This window comes from Plasmodium coatneyi, chromosome 3 (genome assembly GCF_001680005.1).
Source record: "Plasmodium coatneyi strain Hackeri chromosome 3, complete sequence".
In the NCBI taxonomy this organism is placed as follows: Eukaryota; Apicomplexa; class Aconoidasida; order Haemosporida; family Plasmodiidae; genus Plasmodium; species Plasmodium coatneyi.
In genome coordinates this window covers 1,022,136-1,041,630 of record NC_033558.1, presented here as the reverse complement: position 1 = coordinate 1,041,630, position 19,495 = coordinate 1,022,136, and the positions used below count along the sequence as shown (strand labels likewise).

General features: G+C 41.4%; 5 protein-coding genes across 5 annotated transcripts; all 5 read right to left on the bottom strand.

Moving 5' to 3' along the window:
• Positions 1-2,515: 2,515 nt before the first annotated feature.
• Positions 2,516-3,220, bottom strand: PCOAH_00006080 (Uncharacterized protein; the record flags this gene model as incomplete). The annotated part of the gene is made up of 2 exons (XM_020057419.1): positions 2,516-2,596; positions 2,783-3,220. 2 exons carry the CDS (start codon positions 3,218-3,220, stop codon positions 2,516-2,518), a joined length of 519 nt encoding a protein of 172 aa, XP_019912919.1.
• Positions 3,221-4,123: 903 nt separating this feature from the next.
• PCOAH_00006070 (Uncharacterized protein) lies at positions 4,124-7,288 on the bottom strand (the record flags this gene model as incomplete). Its single annotated transcript, XM_020057418.1, has 9 exons — positions 4,124-4,221; positions 4,426-4,677; positions 4,798-4,966; positions 5,132-5,198; positions 5,397-6,396; positions 6,521-6,572; positions 6,768-6,801; positions 7,058-7,113; positions 7,286-7,288. The coding sequence occupies 9 exons, from the start codon at positions 7,286-7,288 to the stop codon at positions 4,124-4,126; spliced, it is 1,731 nt and encodes a 576-aa protein (XP_019912791.1).
• Positions 7,289-9,289: 2,001 nt separating this feature from the next.
• Positions 9,290-10,243, bottom strand: PCOAH_00006060 (6-cysteine protein; the record flags this gene model as incomplete). Its single annotated transcript, XM_020057417.1, has 1 exon — positions 9,290-10,243. The coding sequence occupies one exon, from the start codon at positions 10,241-10,243 to the stop codon at positions 9,290-9,292; it is 954 nt and encodes a 317-aa protein (XP_019912983.1).
• Positions 10,244-12,036: 1,793 nt separating this feature from the next.
• PCOAH_00006050 (Uncharacterized protein) lies at positions 12,037-13,503 on the bottom strand (the record flags this gene model as incomplete). Its single annotated transcript, XM_020057416.1, has 1 exon — positions 12,037-13,503. One exon carries the CDS (start codon positions 13,501-13,503, stop codon positions 12,037-12,039), a length of 1,467 nt encoding a protein of 488 aa, XP_019912844.1.
• A 1,510-nt stretch (positions 13,504-15,013) lies between these two features.
• On the bottom strand, positions 15,014-16,129 carry PCOAH_00006040 (Pf52-like protein; the record flags this gene model as incomplete). Its single annotated transcript, XM_020057415.1, has 1 exon — positions 15,014-16,129. The coding sequence occupies one exon, from the start codon at positions 16,127-16,129 to the stop codon at positions 15,014-15,016; it is 1,116 nt and encodes a 371-aa protein (XP_019912818.1).
• Positions 16,130-19,495: the final 3,366 nt, after the last annotated feature.

Genomic DNA, 19,495 nt, shown 5'->3' with positions numbered 1-19,495 from the left:
ACAACTGGTCCCGAATTTTTTCAAAATTGTGTAATACTGGGGAGCTAATCCGAAGTTGTACTTTGCGTTCTTAGCTAACCAGGTGTTGTAATTAACCATATAATGGGTCTTTTTTTTCTCTCTCAATAAAACCTCTAACTTAGATGTACAACTCGCAGATAGCTATAACTAACAGAATAAAAAAAAAAATTAGGCTTACTATGAAATGTATTTAGGCAAAGGGTCCCAAATGGCAAATCGGGGGAAGCACAAAAAAGACAACCTTTTTCAAAGTCGAAGTTTCAAGATGTAGTCATAAGAGAGAAAAAAAAAAAATTTATATAATTCTATGCATCGAGCGTGAAGTAATTCTGTTTCCCTCTGCCCAGGAGAGTCACTTATTACGACACGTATATACACACACGCGGAAACATTTTGGGAAGAAAAAAAATTCTACTCACAATAATTGGGGGTGACAATTGGGGGCGATAAATAAACGCCTACACAAAACAAGATGAAAAAAAAAAATTACAAACTGTAGGGAATAACAAAAAAAAAAACAGGTCTTAACGAACATCCAAATCTGTGAACAAATGTAACCTCTGCAGGTGCTTCACTCTGAGACCTTTGGGTTATGCGAGACAAGGTTGGTTATGCAAGCTGCAACAGGGTGGACGGGCTTTCAGTTCTTCCTTTCGAGGGCCCAGAAGAAAGAAAAAAAAAAAAAAACACACAAAACGTGAACAACAAAGGGTTAACAACAAAAGGTGAGCAGAACGCGATAATAAACAAATAGAACGCACAAACGGAACAAAACAAATTAGCCTGCTGCGGACTCAACCCGGCTTCTGCGCAAATAACCCTTATGGGCACATATAACAATTCAGTGTTACTACCCCAATGGGGCTTTGTCTGCGCTGCATATAGGAGGGGCACACATACTGGCATAGACACACACACAAACATACACACCCATAAGTGCATAAACCCACGTGCAATTGCAACCTTGTCAGCTCTCTCACAAAAACACACTCAAGCCCTTGGGCAAAAGCTCAAATAAAAAAATGAAGAAATAGGTGCTAGGTTATTTCCCCTCCAAAAAAACGCTTTTTTATAAAATCAAAAAATTTCTATTCGAAGAAGACAAGACTAACTAGATATGCATACACATATTTACAGAAAAAAAAAAAAAAAAAAAAAGAAAGAAAGAATTAACCTAATTAAGCATACCAAAACAAAGATGGACGGGGGAACGTTTCTCTCGTTTTCACTTCCTAAGGTGTAGCCCTTTTCATCCATACAGTCTAAGCCAAATGTGAACAGAACAAATCCACAAAGTTGTCTCACAGACAGATTTTGAAGTACTTTCTGCTTAACACTTCCATAGTGAGAGCAAGGTTAAGCCCTCCACAAAAAAAAAAAAAAAAAAAAAAATATATTATGCAATGGGTGCATTGCTCTTATTTTGCACAAAGGACAAGAAAGAAAAATTACCCAAGTGATGCTTTTTTTTTTTTTTTAGGGGGGGAAAGGAATACAACAAGGTAGTGTTACAGCTAAGTGGGCAGAGCAGTGCTAAGGTGTCACGAGGCACGAGCTTAATCACCATGGTCAATAGATTTTGTAATATGAAGGCTTTCTCACATAAGTCCACTAGTGCGCGAAGGGGCATATGTGTACCTCAGCAACATTCAGTAAAACGTCTAATGCGTTGTGGAGTACAGACAAAGAGAAAGGGACGCACAAAAAGAAGCAAATAAAATCAATGCAGGTTGTGCCTTGTGCATGCTCGCGCATTTTCCCACTGCTGATATTCTTTTTTTTTTTTTTTTTTTTTTTTAAAGACTTCAAAAATGAGCATTGCACCAATGGCACAGGAGGGCTACAAAAAGTTAGGGACAGCGTAGGGCGATAAGATCGTGAGGTATATAATTTGCCCATTCGAAAAAGAAAAAAATAAAAAATAAAATTTGCTGTGTGTTACATAAGTGTCTTAACAAATTCCTCCCAATTTTCCACCCAAAGGGAAAAAGAAAATATATCTGCACAATTTATATGGGTGCATGCGGGAAGGTTATCATCCATTTGGTTAAAAGGGGAGGAACCAGATGAGGAGGTAGAAGAGGTCCAATTACATGGTGATCCTTTCCCCTTACAGCTCCTGCACATCCCCTTCTGCCACCCACCGTGCGGGTTCGTTCTCCACCATTTCCACACACCTACATGGCAAACTAACGCAGGGGGAACCTCAAAAAGGGGACGTCAACATAGGTTAACATAAAACGTAGCCTCAGCGTTACTCATAGGGCCATCTACAGGACAACACCACTAAAAGGAAGCATCGTCAACGAATCGGTTGTGCTGCACATTGTATGCTCAACTTTGCTAACTCAGTCGAACTTATAAAAAAAGTGTTCCCCTTTTGGGACCAAGGGGAAATAATACGTTACAGCAAAAGGGTCCATTAAAAAAAAAAAAAAAAAAAAAAATGGCAAAATGATGGCAAAATAAACAAATGTTGCTGCGGCATGCTGCCCTACCCTCTGAAGAAGCTCCGAACGAAATCGGCCTGCTCTTGCGTTCCAGCTTGTCTCTCCCTGTCTGCAATTTTCATCACCTGTAAACAGGTGGGAGAAAAAAAAAGGTACGGAAAAAATAATCATATATGTAGCGCAAGAGACCGTCCACTTTGAACCCATCTCTGGGGGGAAGTCTCTCTAAAGGGGGGCGTTGTTCGCTCACACAAACAAACCCACGTGTAACTCATCACGTAGGGGACTGGTCTCCCCCCTCCACGCCGCACCTGCACAATGTAAACAAACTGGCTGTAATCCAGCAGGGGTTGAAACAGCACGGGCGATATTATCCCCTTCCTCCTTAAGTGTATCCCCTTGGAACCCAACCCATACAAAACGTTCAAATGGAATGAAAGCGTCTTGTCAATCTTCCGTTTGTATAGCTCATCAATTAATTCTAACTTGGACCATTTGGTATGCAGGATCTTGGAGCACAGCAGAAAGTTTAGGACGCTGTTTATTTTGGCCCTCGGGGGGGCCACTGATGATGCAGGTGAAGATGACGAAAATGACGATGATGACGACGGTGAGGGAGATCCCATGGATATCCTTTCGAACGCCTTTTTCAGAAATTCATCATTGAAGGGGGAGTTACCCTCAGGTCGGCGGGAATAGCCCCCCCCCGTGGTGCCCATTCGCCTCACAAATCCGCATGCTCTAAACATTGTATAAAATATTCTTCTTTAATCTAATGGGGAGGGAGAATTTCCTTCCACTGGCATCAATCACGGGGGGATAAATGACAGGGCGATCCATCTCCCAAAAGGGGAGGAAAGCAAAACCTTTCACCAACGTTACACGCGCCTTACCATGTGGCTTATCAAAATGGCGGTGATCATTCATCCCATTTGAAAAAAAAAACGACACCCTTTTTGACCAAATTGCCGGTGTTCCTTGCAACGTTTTTCCTAATTAAGTTGCGCTCCTAACAATAGTGGAGTTTTCTCCTTCTGCGTAACCGCTATGGCGATGCGTGAACCCATCATTGGATCACCCCATTTCGGACGTATCCCCCTACGGCGCACCCCGAATTACCCACTTTAAAAAAATTTTCAAAAGGGGGCTTTAAAATAAAGTCACAAAAAAGGGAAAGCGTTTGGATGAATAAAAGGTGGGACACGCAACAAAATGCATGAGGAGCAGCGCGACACACACATATGGAGCACACATCAGGAACACCCGTGAGGAAAGGTCCAGCGCCGTGCACTTTTCCGCCCGGCACATTTACGAAGAAAGTCTTAAAATTGGAAAAAAAAAAAAGAACGAAACTTTAAAATTAGATCACCCTTCTGTGGAGATGCCCAAAAGGGGGCCAACCAACGAACGAACCAATCAACCCATTTCGCTTGAGCATGCTAGCAGATACACACATGCATACGCGTACTCTTCCCCAGTGCGACGCCGCTATCCAAAAGCAAAACCAAACCCACAAAACGTTTTTTTTTTTTTTACAACAAAAAATAATGAGGGGGGTAAACACAGGGAGCGCACATGCCTACATACATGCACACGTGGGTAGATGCAAATACAGACATACATTTTGTAAGAATGTAGGTAGAACGGCCTCTTCACCCGTTCGTGATTTTTTTTATATGCTTGACGAATTCATCCCTAGAGGTGCTGCTCATGAAGGTCACAATGTACTGGTTCAGCTTCTTCTCATCGCCTGGGGGGGATATATATATATATATATATTTATATATGTGTATATATGTGTGTGTGCATGTGTGGTCAGTGTAGAAGAAACAAAAACAAATGGAGTGCACTCATCATTGCAAAATACATATATATACACATATATGTACCAGCGGTTACGCTATGTGCAGTTGGGTTAGCGCCCATATCGGCAAAATTTTAACAGCTATCTTACATAAGTCCCGCCCACTAAACAAAGCAGAGGTACTTTTGGAGGGAATTATCTTAAAACCTTCAAAAATGTCTGTATTTAAAAAGAGTCTCCCACTCCCTTTTTGGAAGCAAAGAATTCGATATTTTTTATTTTCTACATTTTTCATGATCTGAATTTTCACAGGCAAGTAACCTGACCAGTCATATTTTTCACTCTTCTTTATGAACTTGCTTATCTTGATGTTGCTTTCGGAGTAGACTACCTCCTCATTCTCTGCGAAAAGGGGGGAAAAAATAATACGTAGTGTTCAGGGTTTATAATACCTAAATGAGTGTCACTTAACCGTATATATTGCTACATACACATTGTTGGTACTGCTAACGCGTGACTTACCGAAGGGATCCTCTGCCTCCGAAATCTTCACTTCCTTCTTCTCCTCCGTGACGTTTTTATTTTTGTTCAGTCGCTGCCGCAATTTCTCTATGTCGATGTTTACGTTTCCAAAAATGTTCAACTTCCCCACGTGCTCGCTGAACAGCTTGTTGGGCGAGTTGTAGTCATTCTAAGGGGGGAAACGGGAAAATGGGTCAAGTGGGTCAAGGGGGCAATGGGTCAAGGGAGCAAGTTCTCACGTGAGGGAAGCATGTTGAACAAGCAACCAAACGGGTCTACGCTCGAGGGGGCACTTCCCCCCCCTTACACACACGAAATTGCTTCTTCTCCTTACCATGGATGCAAACAAACGGTCGTTCTTCTTAATATCGCTGCTTTCGCTGGCCGCACTTTCGTTGTCGCTGTGAAGAGGGGTAAATAGAAAAGCGCATTGGTGAAATGAACAGAAATTCCTGACATGCGTGTGCATAAATGGGTATATGTAAGCATGTGCATGTAGACACACACTAATATACAAATACAGGCACACGTGAACACCTGCAGTGTCGTTTTTTTTTCTTTTCTCTCCTCTTTATAGGAGAGGCCTCTCTCTAGGTAACCTCTTCTGATTTTTGTTCAAGCTACTCTTGTTCGTCTCGTTCTCCGTTAGGTCCTTTTCATCGTCGCTGCCCTTCCTCGGAGTTGCATCCTCCTCATCAAAATTCTCCTTGCTCGTTTGGTCCTCCTCTTCCTTTTCACCTTCCTCTTCTTCATCCTCCTTTTCGTTTGTGGCCACTTCCTTCCCGTCCACTTCTTCTTCTTCCTCCTCCTCCTCATCCGTTTGATCATCTTCATCGTTCTCGTTTTCCTTATCGCTGTCTTTAAGGTCGTCATGTCTTGCTTCCCCATCCACGTCGTCCTCGTCACCACCACTTGCGTTGTCCCCCTCGTCTCCTTCTTTGGCCCTTTCAATGCTTGCCCCTTTTGGCGATTCCTCCTCCTTATCTTTTCCCTCTTCGTCTGTCTCTTCTTCTGGTTCATTCGCCTCCTCATCGGAAACTTCGTCCGATGGTTCGTCTGACACATCGTCTAGCAGTTCTTCTTTCGACTCTTCTTCCTCCTCCTCATCATTATCATCATCATCGTCTTCATAATCGTCTTCTTCAGCGTCGTCTTCTCCCTCATTCTCATCATCGTTTTCTTCCTCCTCCTGGTTCTTTTCATCGTTGTGGTCTTCCTCCTCCTCTGAATCCCCTTCTGCCAATTTCACGACAAACTCCCTCAGTTCGTCATTTTTTCCCTTCTCTATATGTTTCTTCTTTTTTTTATTCCCCTTTTCTACTTTCTTCCTCTCCTTCTGAATCGTTTTTTTGGTCTCCTCAGCGAAGTTATTTCTAGCACTTTTTTTTTTCTCCTTCTTTTTGACGCTGCACTTTTGGGAATCCACCATACAGGCAGCTTCCGCTAGAATGTTACCTTCTACTCCAACGTCCTCTTCCGCCTGTCCTTGTCCCACCATTACATGTTCATCACCGTAGAACTCATTTGATAAGCACTCACTTGGTTCTTCCTCTACTGGAGGGGAACTTTCATTTTCGCCTAACTCGACTTGGGATTTACCTGCGATGGGGAGAGGTAAGTACCCATATGAAGTGCAAGAAAAAATGAGGGGCCACCACACCGGGGCATTCACACCACAAACAACTATGTAGACATTTTTGTTTTCCCCACCCTTGACGCTCACCTATATCATCTGCCTCATTAACTTCGGACGCATCAACATCCGTTTTAGCGATCTGAAAAGGGGGGAAGCAAAAAATAAAAAATAAAATAAATATGAACAACTCAGAGCATCAACAGGTGAGAAAAACTATTTTCCGCTTTGCATTGGTTGGGTCCAGTGAGGGGATTGTCCCTCTTCCCGACAAGCCCCGCAATTCGTTAGTTATTCTATTTTGTCCCTTTTTCATTTTTTTTTTTGCGTTTATAACTTTAGTTGGGGAGATGATTTTTTCGATGCTTCGCCTACGAGGGGAATGTCAGAAGGGGTGTGGAGATGGATGTGGGTTCGCACAATAGGAGTGGGGACGCACAGCAGCAGCGTCAACATGCAATGGGTCCATATAAGTGTGCATATACTGCTGCGTCCTCCTGTCATACGATGTAGAAGCATCTCTTAGATGCAGATTGTTCAATGAGACATTCGATAAGGAGAACTTCCCTCTTTGGGGGGTCTTTCCCTTTCCATTTCCTTTTTTTTATTTTATTTTTCCCATCTTACTTCTTCGAATTCTTCGTTTCCGTATTGCCCTTCTTCGACTCGGGTGAATTAATTTCCTGCAAAAGGAAAAGGAAGACAAGTTTGACGGTGTGATTGGCCTTGGCATGCGTGCAGTGCCCCTCACGTTGTTTGGACACAGGCTGTCTTCAGTTCGGATGTGCGTTTGTGCGGTTCACCACGTAGCCACGCCGCTATTACTCCGTTACGTTCCTTCCCCATTTGGCTTACCATCGTGCTTGTGTTTGTCCGCAGAAACCGTCAACCTCCTATTCAGCGTTGACGTTATATGGTCGTTTAAAAGATCGATGGGTTAGCGCCAACGCAGACTGCACAGATGCATTCGCGAGAAGGAGGCACTTCGCTCACACGCAGGTGGGCATACGCACGTCAACAGGTCAACATTCCTGTATGTGTTCACGCATGTGCTCGTTCGCACGTCCTAGGCTTGTACCACTATGGATGTCAAAATGGTCTCCTCCGGGGTAGTAGAAAAAAGGATCGTTCTTTCCTTTTCAATGTGGGAGACCTTTCTCTGATTGGAGGATCGCTCTTTCGTTCACTCTCCCTGTTCGCTAGCTCTCCTTGCTGCCTTTATCATATACGCCTCCAAACGTGCTGCGCCTAAATTCCTTCAGGCATACTATTAACAAATGGAAAGGGGAAAAAAAGGTTCCTCTCATTTGGGGATTACCCTCACGTACTTACCAAACATACGTACGTACGTGCATATCTTTTTTTATACGCCCTTATACACGTATATTATATTATGCTTCATTTTTCCTTTCTCTTTTTCTTTTTTTTTCCCTTTATCTTTCAGTCCGCCCGAAAAGAGGGAAAAATATATACGTGCATAAATTTACCATTGCAACTACGTATTTTTTTTTTTTTTTTAATTTTTCTGAAGATGAAAGTCGTCATGTACGCATAATACAGTTGTGTAGGAAAAGGGGACAGTGTTTTTTTTTTTTTTTTTTTTTTTTTTTTTTGCTTCGCTTCTGGTCCATCTTTGTTTTCGCTCCTTTTCCTGCTTTGTTTCTTTTATTTCCAAACGGTTGGTCTAGCTGTTCCGAGCATTAGTCATAGCAGCGGGGGGATATCCAAGAAAGGGAATATTCGACAAACCTTTGCCATACGTCTGTACCTTTGGAGCAGCTCCCTCGCAGGATCCCCGTGTCAACACCTACTCGAGCGGGATGAATCACATACGGAGAAAAAAATAAAAGAAAAGGACCGATGGAAGCACATTGATAGGATTGTTTTATGGACCCCTCCTGATTTGTAACGTCCATTTTGTAAAGGCAAACGGGTTGGCACAGCCGTCGGGTTATTTTCATCCCTCCGTCACGCAATTCTTCACGTAGACGAAAATGTTCTATTCTTATATGCACATGCGGACATCCCCACGAACGTATGTTATGATGGTGTTTTTCCCGGGAGGTACTGCTTAAACCACTCGTAGAAAAGATAACGCCCGTTCCAGTTGGCGAACCTGTGCAATGCAGACATGTCTCCTTCGCGTAACAGGTAAAAGACAACTGCCCAATACGCGTAAAAAAAAAAGAAAAAAAAGGACATTCGAAAGAAACACAGGTGCCTGTCCAACGGAAAATATGCATACTCACCGTCACTGCCTACATCTACTCGTCCATTTCTCGCAAAAATGGAATTGCATCACCGACCCAGTGGCAACAAACTGGACAGGAGGCACGCCCAATTAAATGCGTTCTCCTTCGTACCTTAAAAAAAATTTCACATTTTCACTGCGTCTTAAATTTAAAAAAGGTCAAATGGAAGGAAGAACAAAATAAAACAAAGCAAAACAGATTTGAATGAAATAAAAGTAAAAAGCGGGGGAGAATGCCGTGCCGTGGGGGTAATTCCACAAAAAAAGTACCTTAATTAAAACGCGTAAACCGCTAGCCATACGTGAAGAAGGAGGGTGTAACATAAATGATACGGAGTGATTAATTATCAGGGGCAAAAAAATGAGCCACGAGGGGAATGGTGCATAAATATTAGAGGTGAGGTGAAAAGACAAAAAAAAAAAAAAAAAAAATAATAATAAAATAAAATAGCACAAAATAAAGCAAAGTAAAGATCGTTTTTCCTGTTGTAGGTTTGGTTAGTAAGTGGGTGCGGGGGCGCCATCTTAGGGGAAAATCATATTAATTGTCACGTAGCGTCAGTGACTGCTTGTACCCGCTCACACCACGTAACATTTCTCAAGAACGGTCACACCGTTGGGGCGCCGCTTTTCACGTGGTACACCGCAATACCTTCGCCCTGCGGATACACACAAGAGCAGAAGAAAAGAAATTCCTGAGTCACCTTAGGGGGGATCCACAAGTAAGACGTGGTCGAAAATTTTTTAAAATTCGGATCCTTCGAAAAAGCGGATGACTCGGGGTAGTACTTGGCACCGGGAAAAATATTATTTATATTCATCTTTACAAAACTCAAAGTATACAAAGAAAAGGACACCGTGGAAAAGCAGTTGGAAGGTTCCAACGTGACGTCGTCATTTTGGGCATCATCCTCATTGTAATTTATACAGTTTATCCCAACTATGTCTCCTGGATTGGCTTCAATCTCACACACAGAGTGCTCATCATGTAACTGCGGACTCGTTAAGAATTGGTGTTCCCCTTGGTTATTACCAAAGTCGCAGCCCTTTATGTGTTCATCCGTCGAACCTACACCAAGAACATTGTTCGACTTTTTAATATTTATTTTTATATAAGGTGTTATTCCTTTGTATTCTTTCTTCGTGTCGCAGACGCAAACAATACTCATGTCTGCCTCCAATTTGAAGGGCATAATGTAAATGCCCAAATTGTACCTGTTGTAGAGAATCTGGTTTTCTAGTATAATCCCCGGCAGGGTTGTATATATGGGTTCTTCATTATTGCTAATTATGAGTCGGTCCTTTATCCCCTTATATCTGAAGCAGTAACTCGAATTGTATGTCTCCATGTGTTCCCCCTCATTATGTACAATTGGGCACAAAAACTTGATTATTTTGTTCGGGTCGTAGTCCACCACACAGTACTCCCTCGGGTAGTCATTCAAATTACAAATGTAATAATTCCCTAATTCTATTTCTTTCAAATATAGCGCATATACTGGGGAGTACATATACAGACATATATATATACTAACCAGCAAAGAGTAAAACACTTTTCTCATTTTGAAAAAAAAAATCGAAAAAAATATAAAAATGGAAAAAAAATAATATAGCAAAATGAAGGCGAGAATATTCGACACAACTGGAAGGCATGTGCTCATTTTCCCCACCGTCAGTTGTGCAACTTTATTAACTCATAGCAAACACCTTTTTGTTGGCAAAAATTGGATCTATATTTCTTTGGTCATTCAAATGGGGGAGCACGAGTCGAACCTGTCAACGTGACAAGAGCTGCTCCTGGGGAAGACAAAAAAATGCATATCCTTCAGAGTGGCTCTTTCAATTGGTCAAACTTGTTCATTCGTTCTCCTTCCCCATTGCGCATGCCATTGCTCGTGCACAGATTTATCCTTTTGCACGTTCCGCGCAACGGTGAACGAAACAGGCGCGCAGGAGAAAGATATTCAAATTGGCAATCGGCATATCAGTTAAGCTAAGCCAACTTTCCTCACACATAAAGTGGAGTAAATATTTTGCGCATTTTGCACAGCTTATGCGATTTGCCCAAACGGTAAACGTGCAAATTTCATAAAAGTACACACATTTCAGTCAAAATGGCGTATCCAAAAGTTTCAATTTTTCTCTCCTCAATTATATTTCCAAAGCGAACGATTTGCATGTTAAATGTTTCGTAAAATGGACATAATTTTACAAAGGCGCAATTTTTTTTTTTTTTAAAGCATGCAAGCATGCACATGTATAGATTTAATCTCAGTTGTGTAACTAGCTCAGATATTTGCAGATGCCTCACCATTTTAAGTTACGTCTTTGCATATACGATGCCTTTTCCTGATCATTCTTTACTCCTCTCTGTTGCGTGTTTTCTTCCTGTTATGTCTTATCTCCTTGAGGCAAATACATTTTTCATACGCCATGAGGAGTGAACATACGAAAGTGGTTCCTCACCTTTTAGCAAGTCAAATGATTGGAATATATTTTTTGGCAATTTTTTTAACACATACTCCATTACAGTCTCTATTAAAATTTTTTTTTTTTTTTTTTTGTGTCATTGCAATCTTAGACGTTCTTCTCCTAAGCTCGTGCAAAATTATGAACAGTTCATACATTTAAAAAAAAAAAAAAAAAAAAAAAAAAAAAAAAAAAAAAACCTGACCCGTTCATACATTTTGTTAACACTTTTTCCCTTTCCAAATAAATATTTTCCCATTTTGGCTAGTTCGTTAATAACTATGTTAAATCCTTCCCCGAAGAGGTTTCTTGTGTTGTCTTAACTTTTCCAGGTTTAAATCAGTGGGTAAATTGGGAAACCCAAGAAAAGTTTCCAAAAGGACGCCGAAAAGCTCGCTTACAACATAGCCGAATGAGCATTTTCCAGACGGAGCATGTATTTTATTAAAAAATTAAATATGCACAGTGGAGGAAGTTATCACGTTGGTTTTTTTTTTTTTTTTTTTTTCTTGTTTGCACAAATTTTTTTTGCCCCCATGAAAAGACAGCACGGTTGGGTGCAAAGATGGGGGGTAGATATGCCCACGAGTGGTACATCCCACGTTGTGTGCACATGTGCTACTTGCACGCCGGAAAGGCGGCACGCGTGAAAGACACGAGGGAAAGGCACGAATGAAGGACCATATGCGCACACAGCGGCGCGTTAAACTGTAAAACGCATTAAAGCGAGGAATGGAGGAAGAAAAGAAAAAGGCAGAAAAAAGTAAAAAAAAAAGTGTACCAGAAGAGTTGCTAAAGGGCGGCAAAATGGTGGGGCCAAACTGGCTAAAGGACCGCACGTTGAGTGTAGACACATATATATATGTGCGTGCGGACGAGGCACCCCTTACAGGGACGAATAACCCGCGCAGATAAACGCCAAAAAGGAAAGTATCAACGAATTAAGGGAGCAAAACTGAGAAGAAGAAGACAACCCAAAGAGGTTTTGCCAAAAGGTCCTCTTCTTCCTTCGTTGCGGGCCCCTACTGAATGCGTCACCTATGCCCATGTAATAAGCATCGTAATTGCTTTCGTTGGGTAAATTCTTTCCAAATTTTTCACGGCCAATGTTTTCATCACTACCATAGTTGTAAGTGTTACTTTCGCTGGTCGATTCGCTTACATTGGATTTTTCTCCCTCATTTCGGTGGCGATTCTCACTCTGTCCTTGATAGTTGTGTCTCCTACTAGGGTGGATCACCCCAGAGTTGTAATAAATGCTGTTTATATTATTATAATGGTTGTGAATATCTTCTTTCCTTTCGTTATTTTCCTTCCCATCTGTTTTGACTTCCCTGTGGCTTTTCCCCTGGTTAGACTCTGCCCCCGCGTTTGTTGCACGTCCTCCCCATTCCTCATCCGAATCTTCTTCGACATTTCCCCTTTCGATAATTTGATCGATCCCATTGGAGTCATATAGCAAATTATTTGCCGTCTTCAAATAGATGAACATGGACCCCACGTATTCCCCGCGTTTGCACTGGCAGCTGATTTTACCTGTCATGGTCATATCTTTCGGTAGAATCATATAAGACATGTAGGAATGCATTTTAGACAATTTCACATCTGCTGTAGAATCTGGAATGACTCTCGAATTTGGAATCAAATTGTTGGTAGCCAATGTTATGTCATTTCCGTAGTGAACACTATGGAAGCAATTGTTCGGCACCAGCTCCAAATCTTCATTGTACGGGTGGTTCCTCTCCTTCTTGTAACAATTTATTCCTATCACATCTCCTGGGTAAGCATGAATAACGCAAGGAGTATTTTTATTCAAGTCAATGTTATTTGTTAAGTCTCTTCTTGATAAGATATTATAGCCAAAATCACAACCTTTTATTTTTTTTTTCGTTTTTTTAAATACCAATTTCATCACATGTTTAATTTTTTTTTTGCTTTGTCCGTAACATAAGCAACTCAGATCTATATCCTTATTCGAATAGGGCGTGCTAAAAAAGAGCAAGTGCCCTTTCAAAGTGGAGTCCTCAGTACCTATTAAATTTTGAAACAATTCGTACGTATCACTATCTGCGGAAAATTCAGTAGGATCACTTAAATTTATGAAGGTCCTATGGGCACAACTTGCTGGGATTACTTCTGATGTGTCATCAATGTATTCGCTTGTGTTGCAGATAAATAAAAATGCTTTCCCGAACTCATTCTCCAGGACGCACTCCTGCGGATCGGCTATCCTCATGTCTATCGCACACACGTTCACGTGTCCTATGCTGACCAAATCGTTTATCTTCCTGCACACCGTTACCCACTTCTTAATGAAGAAGGCAACTAGACACCCCACCAGAATCCGCCTCATCCTTTGCCCGGTTCGAGGCAACGCGGCCAGACGCAGTTTGTGGAAAAACGCTCTACGGCACGCCTAACCAGGGAAAGGGGGGGAAAAATCCAAAAAATAGGCAAAAGAAAGAGTCAAAAAAGGGAAGCAACAAATTCAGCAACAAATTCGGCAACAAATTCGGCAACAAATTCGGCAACAAATTCGGCAACAAACTGTTCCGCAGTAAATCCGCTAAGGAGAACAAGTCTGTCGTAAAAAAAAAAGGGGCGGTTATTTGAAAAACTGCTGAGCCAAATCTGTCACAAAAGCGGCCCCACGTGACAAACGGCTGCCCCCAGTCTGCATGGTTCTTCCGTTAATTATTCTGTGGGTGACTCAAAAAAACCAAGTCATCCAAATGTTGCAATCACGAGGTAAATGAACTTCGAAAAAAAAACCCTGTCTCGAAGTAAAAATGTCCACTGCTCGTGTTTTCATTTCACAATGCAATAAAATATGCGATCGAAAGTGATGACCATGTGTGCACATGCAGCGAATTTTGCACATCTGCTGAAGGCATTGTTGTTGGTAAAATTTGAGAAACCCATCTCATAACGTGACTGACGTTTGGAGATGGGAAAGGGAGAACGCGCCCGGCGTCATGGGAGGAGAAGCACATATAGAGATTTTTTTTTCTTTTTCGAATTAAGTCTCTATACGATTGCGGTATGTTTCTGTTAATGATGAGAGGGGTTTTCTTTTCGCTCCATTGGGGGACATTCTGTTGTCCATTCTGTTGTCCACATTCTTGCTCACTTTTTTGACCCCTTGCATGCAGCCAAAAAAATTCCCTCTCCCCCAAAAAAAAAAAGCAGAAATGAGAAATGAGAACGGCGAAGGGGAAGAGCAGCTGTTGCCCCCCTCATGAAGGAAATTTAAATGATATATTTTTTTTTTACTTTTCATTTTATCCCTTCGGCTGAATGCCCATCCAACATGGAGTTAAACGAATTAATCCCCTTCTTGCCTACTGTACAGGTATCTGCATGATGGCTACATCATTCCCCACGTCGTTTCCCCATTTCAGAGTGAAATATGAGAGAGATGGGGAAACCCTCCTGGTTGAGCATGGCAAATGGGAAAGACCTTCACTCTTTGCCCACACGGAGGAATGAAAAACAAATTTATGCGTGTGAGGTGTGCAATTCAGACTGCTTGGAGAAGCAACTTGGCTTCTCAACATGGCACACTGCAATGTCGTGGAACAGTCAGCGAAGACACCAACAACTGCACCCTTGGGATGTTCAAATGGTTGGAAAATTGGGTAAGGAGAAAATGCAAGTGAATACCAACCTCCAAAAAAAAAAAGGCAATGCACTTAAAATGACGCTATAAAATGACAAATTGGAGAGGATAAAAAGGGACGAAATGGTACATTCTCCACGCGCTGCTCCAGGGATGGCGCGAAAATGACGGAGGGGAGAATGTAAATTCATAAAGAAGTCCTTCCCGATGGAGTGTACTCAGTTCGATTCGTCACATTACCACTTCATCCCCATGGTAAAAACAAACAGAGGAGCAACACGGTCGAGAGGCAATTCAGCACAGAAGAGGACCTGGCGTCCTTGCTGCCCCCCCGCGGTGCCAAATTGTTTATGTTCCTGCCGTCTTCCGCCTCGTTTTCACCTATGCTGTTCTTCCACCTGTTTCTATTTTCGTCATCCTCTTCCTCCTTGACGGGATGCATCTTATCCGTTTTTACAAAATTCAACGAGATGGTTCCTGTGTAGGAAATGTCCAGCACATTGTCTGTAATGGAGCAGCTGCATTCCACCTTTAGGGATTCGTTTATTTGAGGGGGAGCGGCCAGGTAAGCCAAAAATTTGGGCATCATAGGATCATGGACGTAAGTGGTTAGTCTGGGTATAACCTTAGCTCCATTAAGTACCCCGGAAATTTGCACACTTTCATTATTCTCATTTAAAACATCGTAAAAGCAGAGGGGAGGATTAACAAAGACGTTGCTGTACCTGTTGTGAACTCTACACCTAAAGGAGACAACATCATTTGCATGGACGTCTACACTGCACACTTTTTTATACTTTACATTGACACTTTTTTCTAGGGAATTTTCTTTCTCCTCTCCCTTCTCATCAGCATAGTAAAAATTACAACCCTTAACATTTATTTTATCGTTTTTGGCTATTTGGATGTTTAACTTATAAGCTTTCTGCTTGGACCTGTCAATGCAATTACAAGAGAGGAACAATCCAGTGTTCATCGTATGAGGTACGTAGAAATAATGCGTATGGTCCCTACCATTTGTGTGTATAATTAAATTTTTGACATACTCTTCAAATTTTCTTACTACATTTCTGTTGGAGGCATCACTCGATTTCATTTTACTAAAACAATTGTTGTCGTTATTTACTTCACGTCCGTTCATGCGTACAACCCCTCCATTATTATTTTGTTCTGAGTCTATCGGACAGTACACTTTTATTTCCTTCCCAAATTCAGCTGCTATGTTACATTCCTTGTCTTGGTTAAACTCGGACAAACATAAAGTCACCTCCTCGTTCTGGGCATATAAAACGTTTCTTTTCACTTCCAATAGGAAGGCCAAAATGGCAAAGAGGACTCTTACACATAGTGAGCTAGCCATTTTTCTGTTCTTTTGTAGCTAGTCGGAGGGGTGTAAAAAAAAAAAAAAAAAAAAAAAAAAAACTGAACTAGCTAAATTAGCTTCCATCTTAGTACATCTCTACTTTCACCAGAATGTTTCCTTCTCCTTCATGGAGACTTGTTCCAACCGGCAGATGCCTCTTCGAAGGCAAACACATTATCGTATTTACGTATGTACGTTGAGTACGTCTGCATTTTTGCTTCTTGTACATGTTCGGACAACGCAGACGGCGCCACGGGGGGGATGACAGTCTTGAAGAGAAAAGTGAAAAAAAAAAAAAAAATGAAAAAATATATATATGCATGAGAAAATACGAAAAATCACGACAACGCATCAAAAAACGCGCGAATGAAATTTCCTTTTAAACTTTTTGAAATATGCCAAGAAGACGAAAAACAACCTCTGAATTTTTCTGCATGCCTTTGGAAAAACTGCTCATTTTTTTTCCCCCCCTTTGGGAGCCTTCCTGGAAGACAGAACACTTTGAAGGAACACACTCCAAACGTAGTTGCGCATACGTATAAACGCACATTCAGATATTGATAAGTACACTTTGAGAATATTTTCTTTTTTTTCCCAAACTGAGGGGGAGAAAATTGCCGAATGGACCATCACGATAGACATTTCCTATATTGTCAAAAGTTGCATCAAGGCTGTCACCAAGTGAGCCTCAGGGCAGGCCTTTTCTGCATGCACGCATGCATGCGATAGATGGAATTTTTAAAACACCGTGCTTCGCATTTCCAATCGATACGCTAATTTGGAGCGATCTTGACTTTAAATTCCCCCTGTGAAAGGCACAAACGGGTGAACCCCCTACACAGTTAAGGGAAAAAGAACTCATTCTAAGGAGAACCCAAGGGGGAAGAACCCCCTTAAGGGGGCCCCCCAATTATGGCAAACTGCGCACGTGCAAAATTTCACAAATGGAATTTGCCTAACCCAAAAAAAGAGAATTATCTCATAGAGATATAGTAGTAAAATGTCAAAACGATTTTTCCAATGAGAATTTACACTCTTTTTCACAACCAGTTTGGTCGCTCCATCGGAGGAGGGGCACCACTTATCTACGCCCACTTTCGCAGTCTGTGCCTCTCACCGCAGAAAAAAGCTGAGCAAAAAGGAACATGCATCTGCGCCTACATAGTACATACGTATGTACATTTCACTTATGGCCAAACAATTCTCAAAAATGCCTCACGCAAAAATTGTTCCAACAGGAGCGGATTCAATTATACCTTTTCATCGTTCTAATCACATCATTGCGATTATGAAGCGAACTTTACGAAGATGCGCGGCACACGCTTGCACACATGACCGTTAAAGTGGCATACACACCTGAGCATACAATGTATACACACTTACATGAATTCTCTTTTTTTTTTTCGTGCGACGTGATGCATTCTCTTCTACCAATTTGCTTCCTCCGTTCCTGTGGAGTGAAGCATTATATTGGGGACAACCTCCGAACATGCGCCACAAAATGGTTGATATTAAAATAATAAAAAAAAAAAAAAAAAAAATAGAGAGATCTGTGTGTATTTCACCATCGTAGATTCAGTTCCCCATCTGTGGAAGGCTCATTTTGTAAGAGCGATCCGAAAGCACACATTCGTGTGTCACAAAATTGGGAGGTGACTTGGAAGTTCGAGGCTCATAGCAACGCATGACAACTCATGACAATGCATGCTATTTCCCCTGATCGGCCATATCAATTTTGAAGAAACAAATCGGAGCTCATAAATCAAATTAAATGAGCCTTCCACGATGTGGCGTTATTTGCCAATCATCTTTAACTGCAATTCTTGCAAACGTAAATATACAAAGGAAGAACAGTAAAGAACGCATAGCACATCCTCCACGTGGCAAGCTTAGATAAAACGAAAGTGACGCATCCATGTAATTATTCACCTTTACAATCGTGGATCACATCAGAACTAAGTTAACTGTTTTTTTTTTTTTTTTTTTCTCTCCTAGGTGCTCTGCACACATAATCGAAATTTTTGCACATCAGAAAAAACGCATCCTTTTGGGCACTCGAAAGAAGGCACATAACTTTGTGGCATTCTACAAATATCGAACAGTCCAAAGGGGGCGTGTTCCAACATAGGAGAATACGCCCGGAGATGTTTCTCGTGCTGCTTTCACTTGGTCGCATTCTTAAGTGCCCACATTTTGACGCGCTTGTTCCGTATTCCTTTTGACATCTTCTGTTTGGTTTCTCCGTCGCGCTACCGTTCTGTTTTAGCTCCGTGGTGTGGTACACGTGGGAGTGGAAATCGAAAACCACAAGGGGGGAAATCAACGCGCGGTGTGTACACACGAGGTTAATATAAATGTTTATTTTATTTTGTATTTTATTTTTTTTTTCTTTTTCGCCTGAACGTGCAGGCATTTTTCCTCTCAGCAAAATCGATCTGTATTTCCGCGAGCAGTTGTGCTGCTTCCTGTTGTGCCACTCGGCGTTGTTTTACGACATGAATCGTGTTGCTTCATTTTGCTACGCTCCCCTCCGTTCGCTTATCTTCGCGTCGTTCTCTTTTCGTTTCTTTTCTACTCCCTTTGCTTCTCTTTTTCGCGTTTTCTACAGAGCAGGGTCACGCGAGAAACGCATCTCCTTTCACCATTTATTCCAGTACGCCTACACACCCGCACGCCTCGTATGATCCCCTCAGCAAATAGAAAAATGTGGAATTAGAAAGAATATAAGAAAAAAAAAAAAAAAAAATACAAAATAAAATAAAATAAAATAAAACAAAGAAAAATATGAAATGAAAAAAAAATAAAACGATATTAAAAAAGAAATCTTTTCTCATTTAAAATTATTTCACGTACTTGTTTCACATAATTAATTCTTTACAACATTTTTTTTTCCGATTGTCCTGTTTACTTACCCCTTTGATGCATCTTCTTTTCATTTTCTGTAAGTTAACCTTCCAAAGGAAAAAGAACCACCCAACTGTTTTTTAAATCGCCCGCTGCTCGTATTGCGAACCACGCCTACATGTTCCGTTAAAATGAGAACCACCCGATGGAGTTGCTACATGTTGTTGTTCAACCGATGAACAAGTGAACGGTGAACGAGTATGTATTTATAGAAAATTATTTTTGCCTTCTTTGGGGGTGGATAGTGGTTCCTTCTCGCTCTGAGCAAGAGTAGTTCCATCCCTCTTTTTTTGTTTTTTTTTCTTTTCCCCCATCACACACTTTTTTATTTCTTATCACGCTCGCGGCACAGTTTTACTCTTGTGTATGCATGCAGTATGTATGCCTTCTGCACATGCGTACTTGTGTATCTTCACCTATGCCCATTTACATGTATACCTTCCAGCACACCTCCTACAC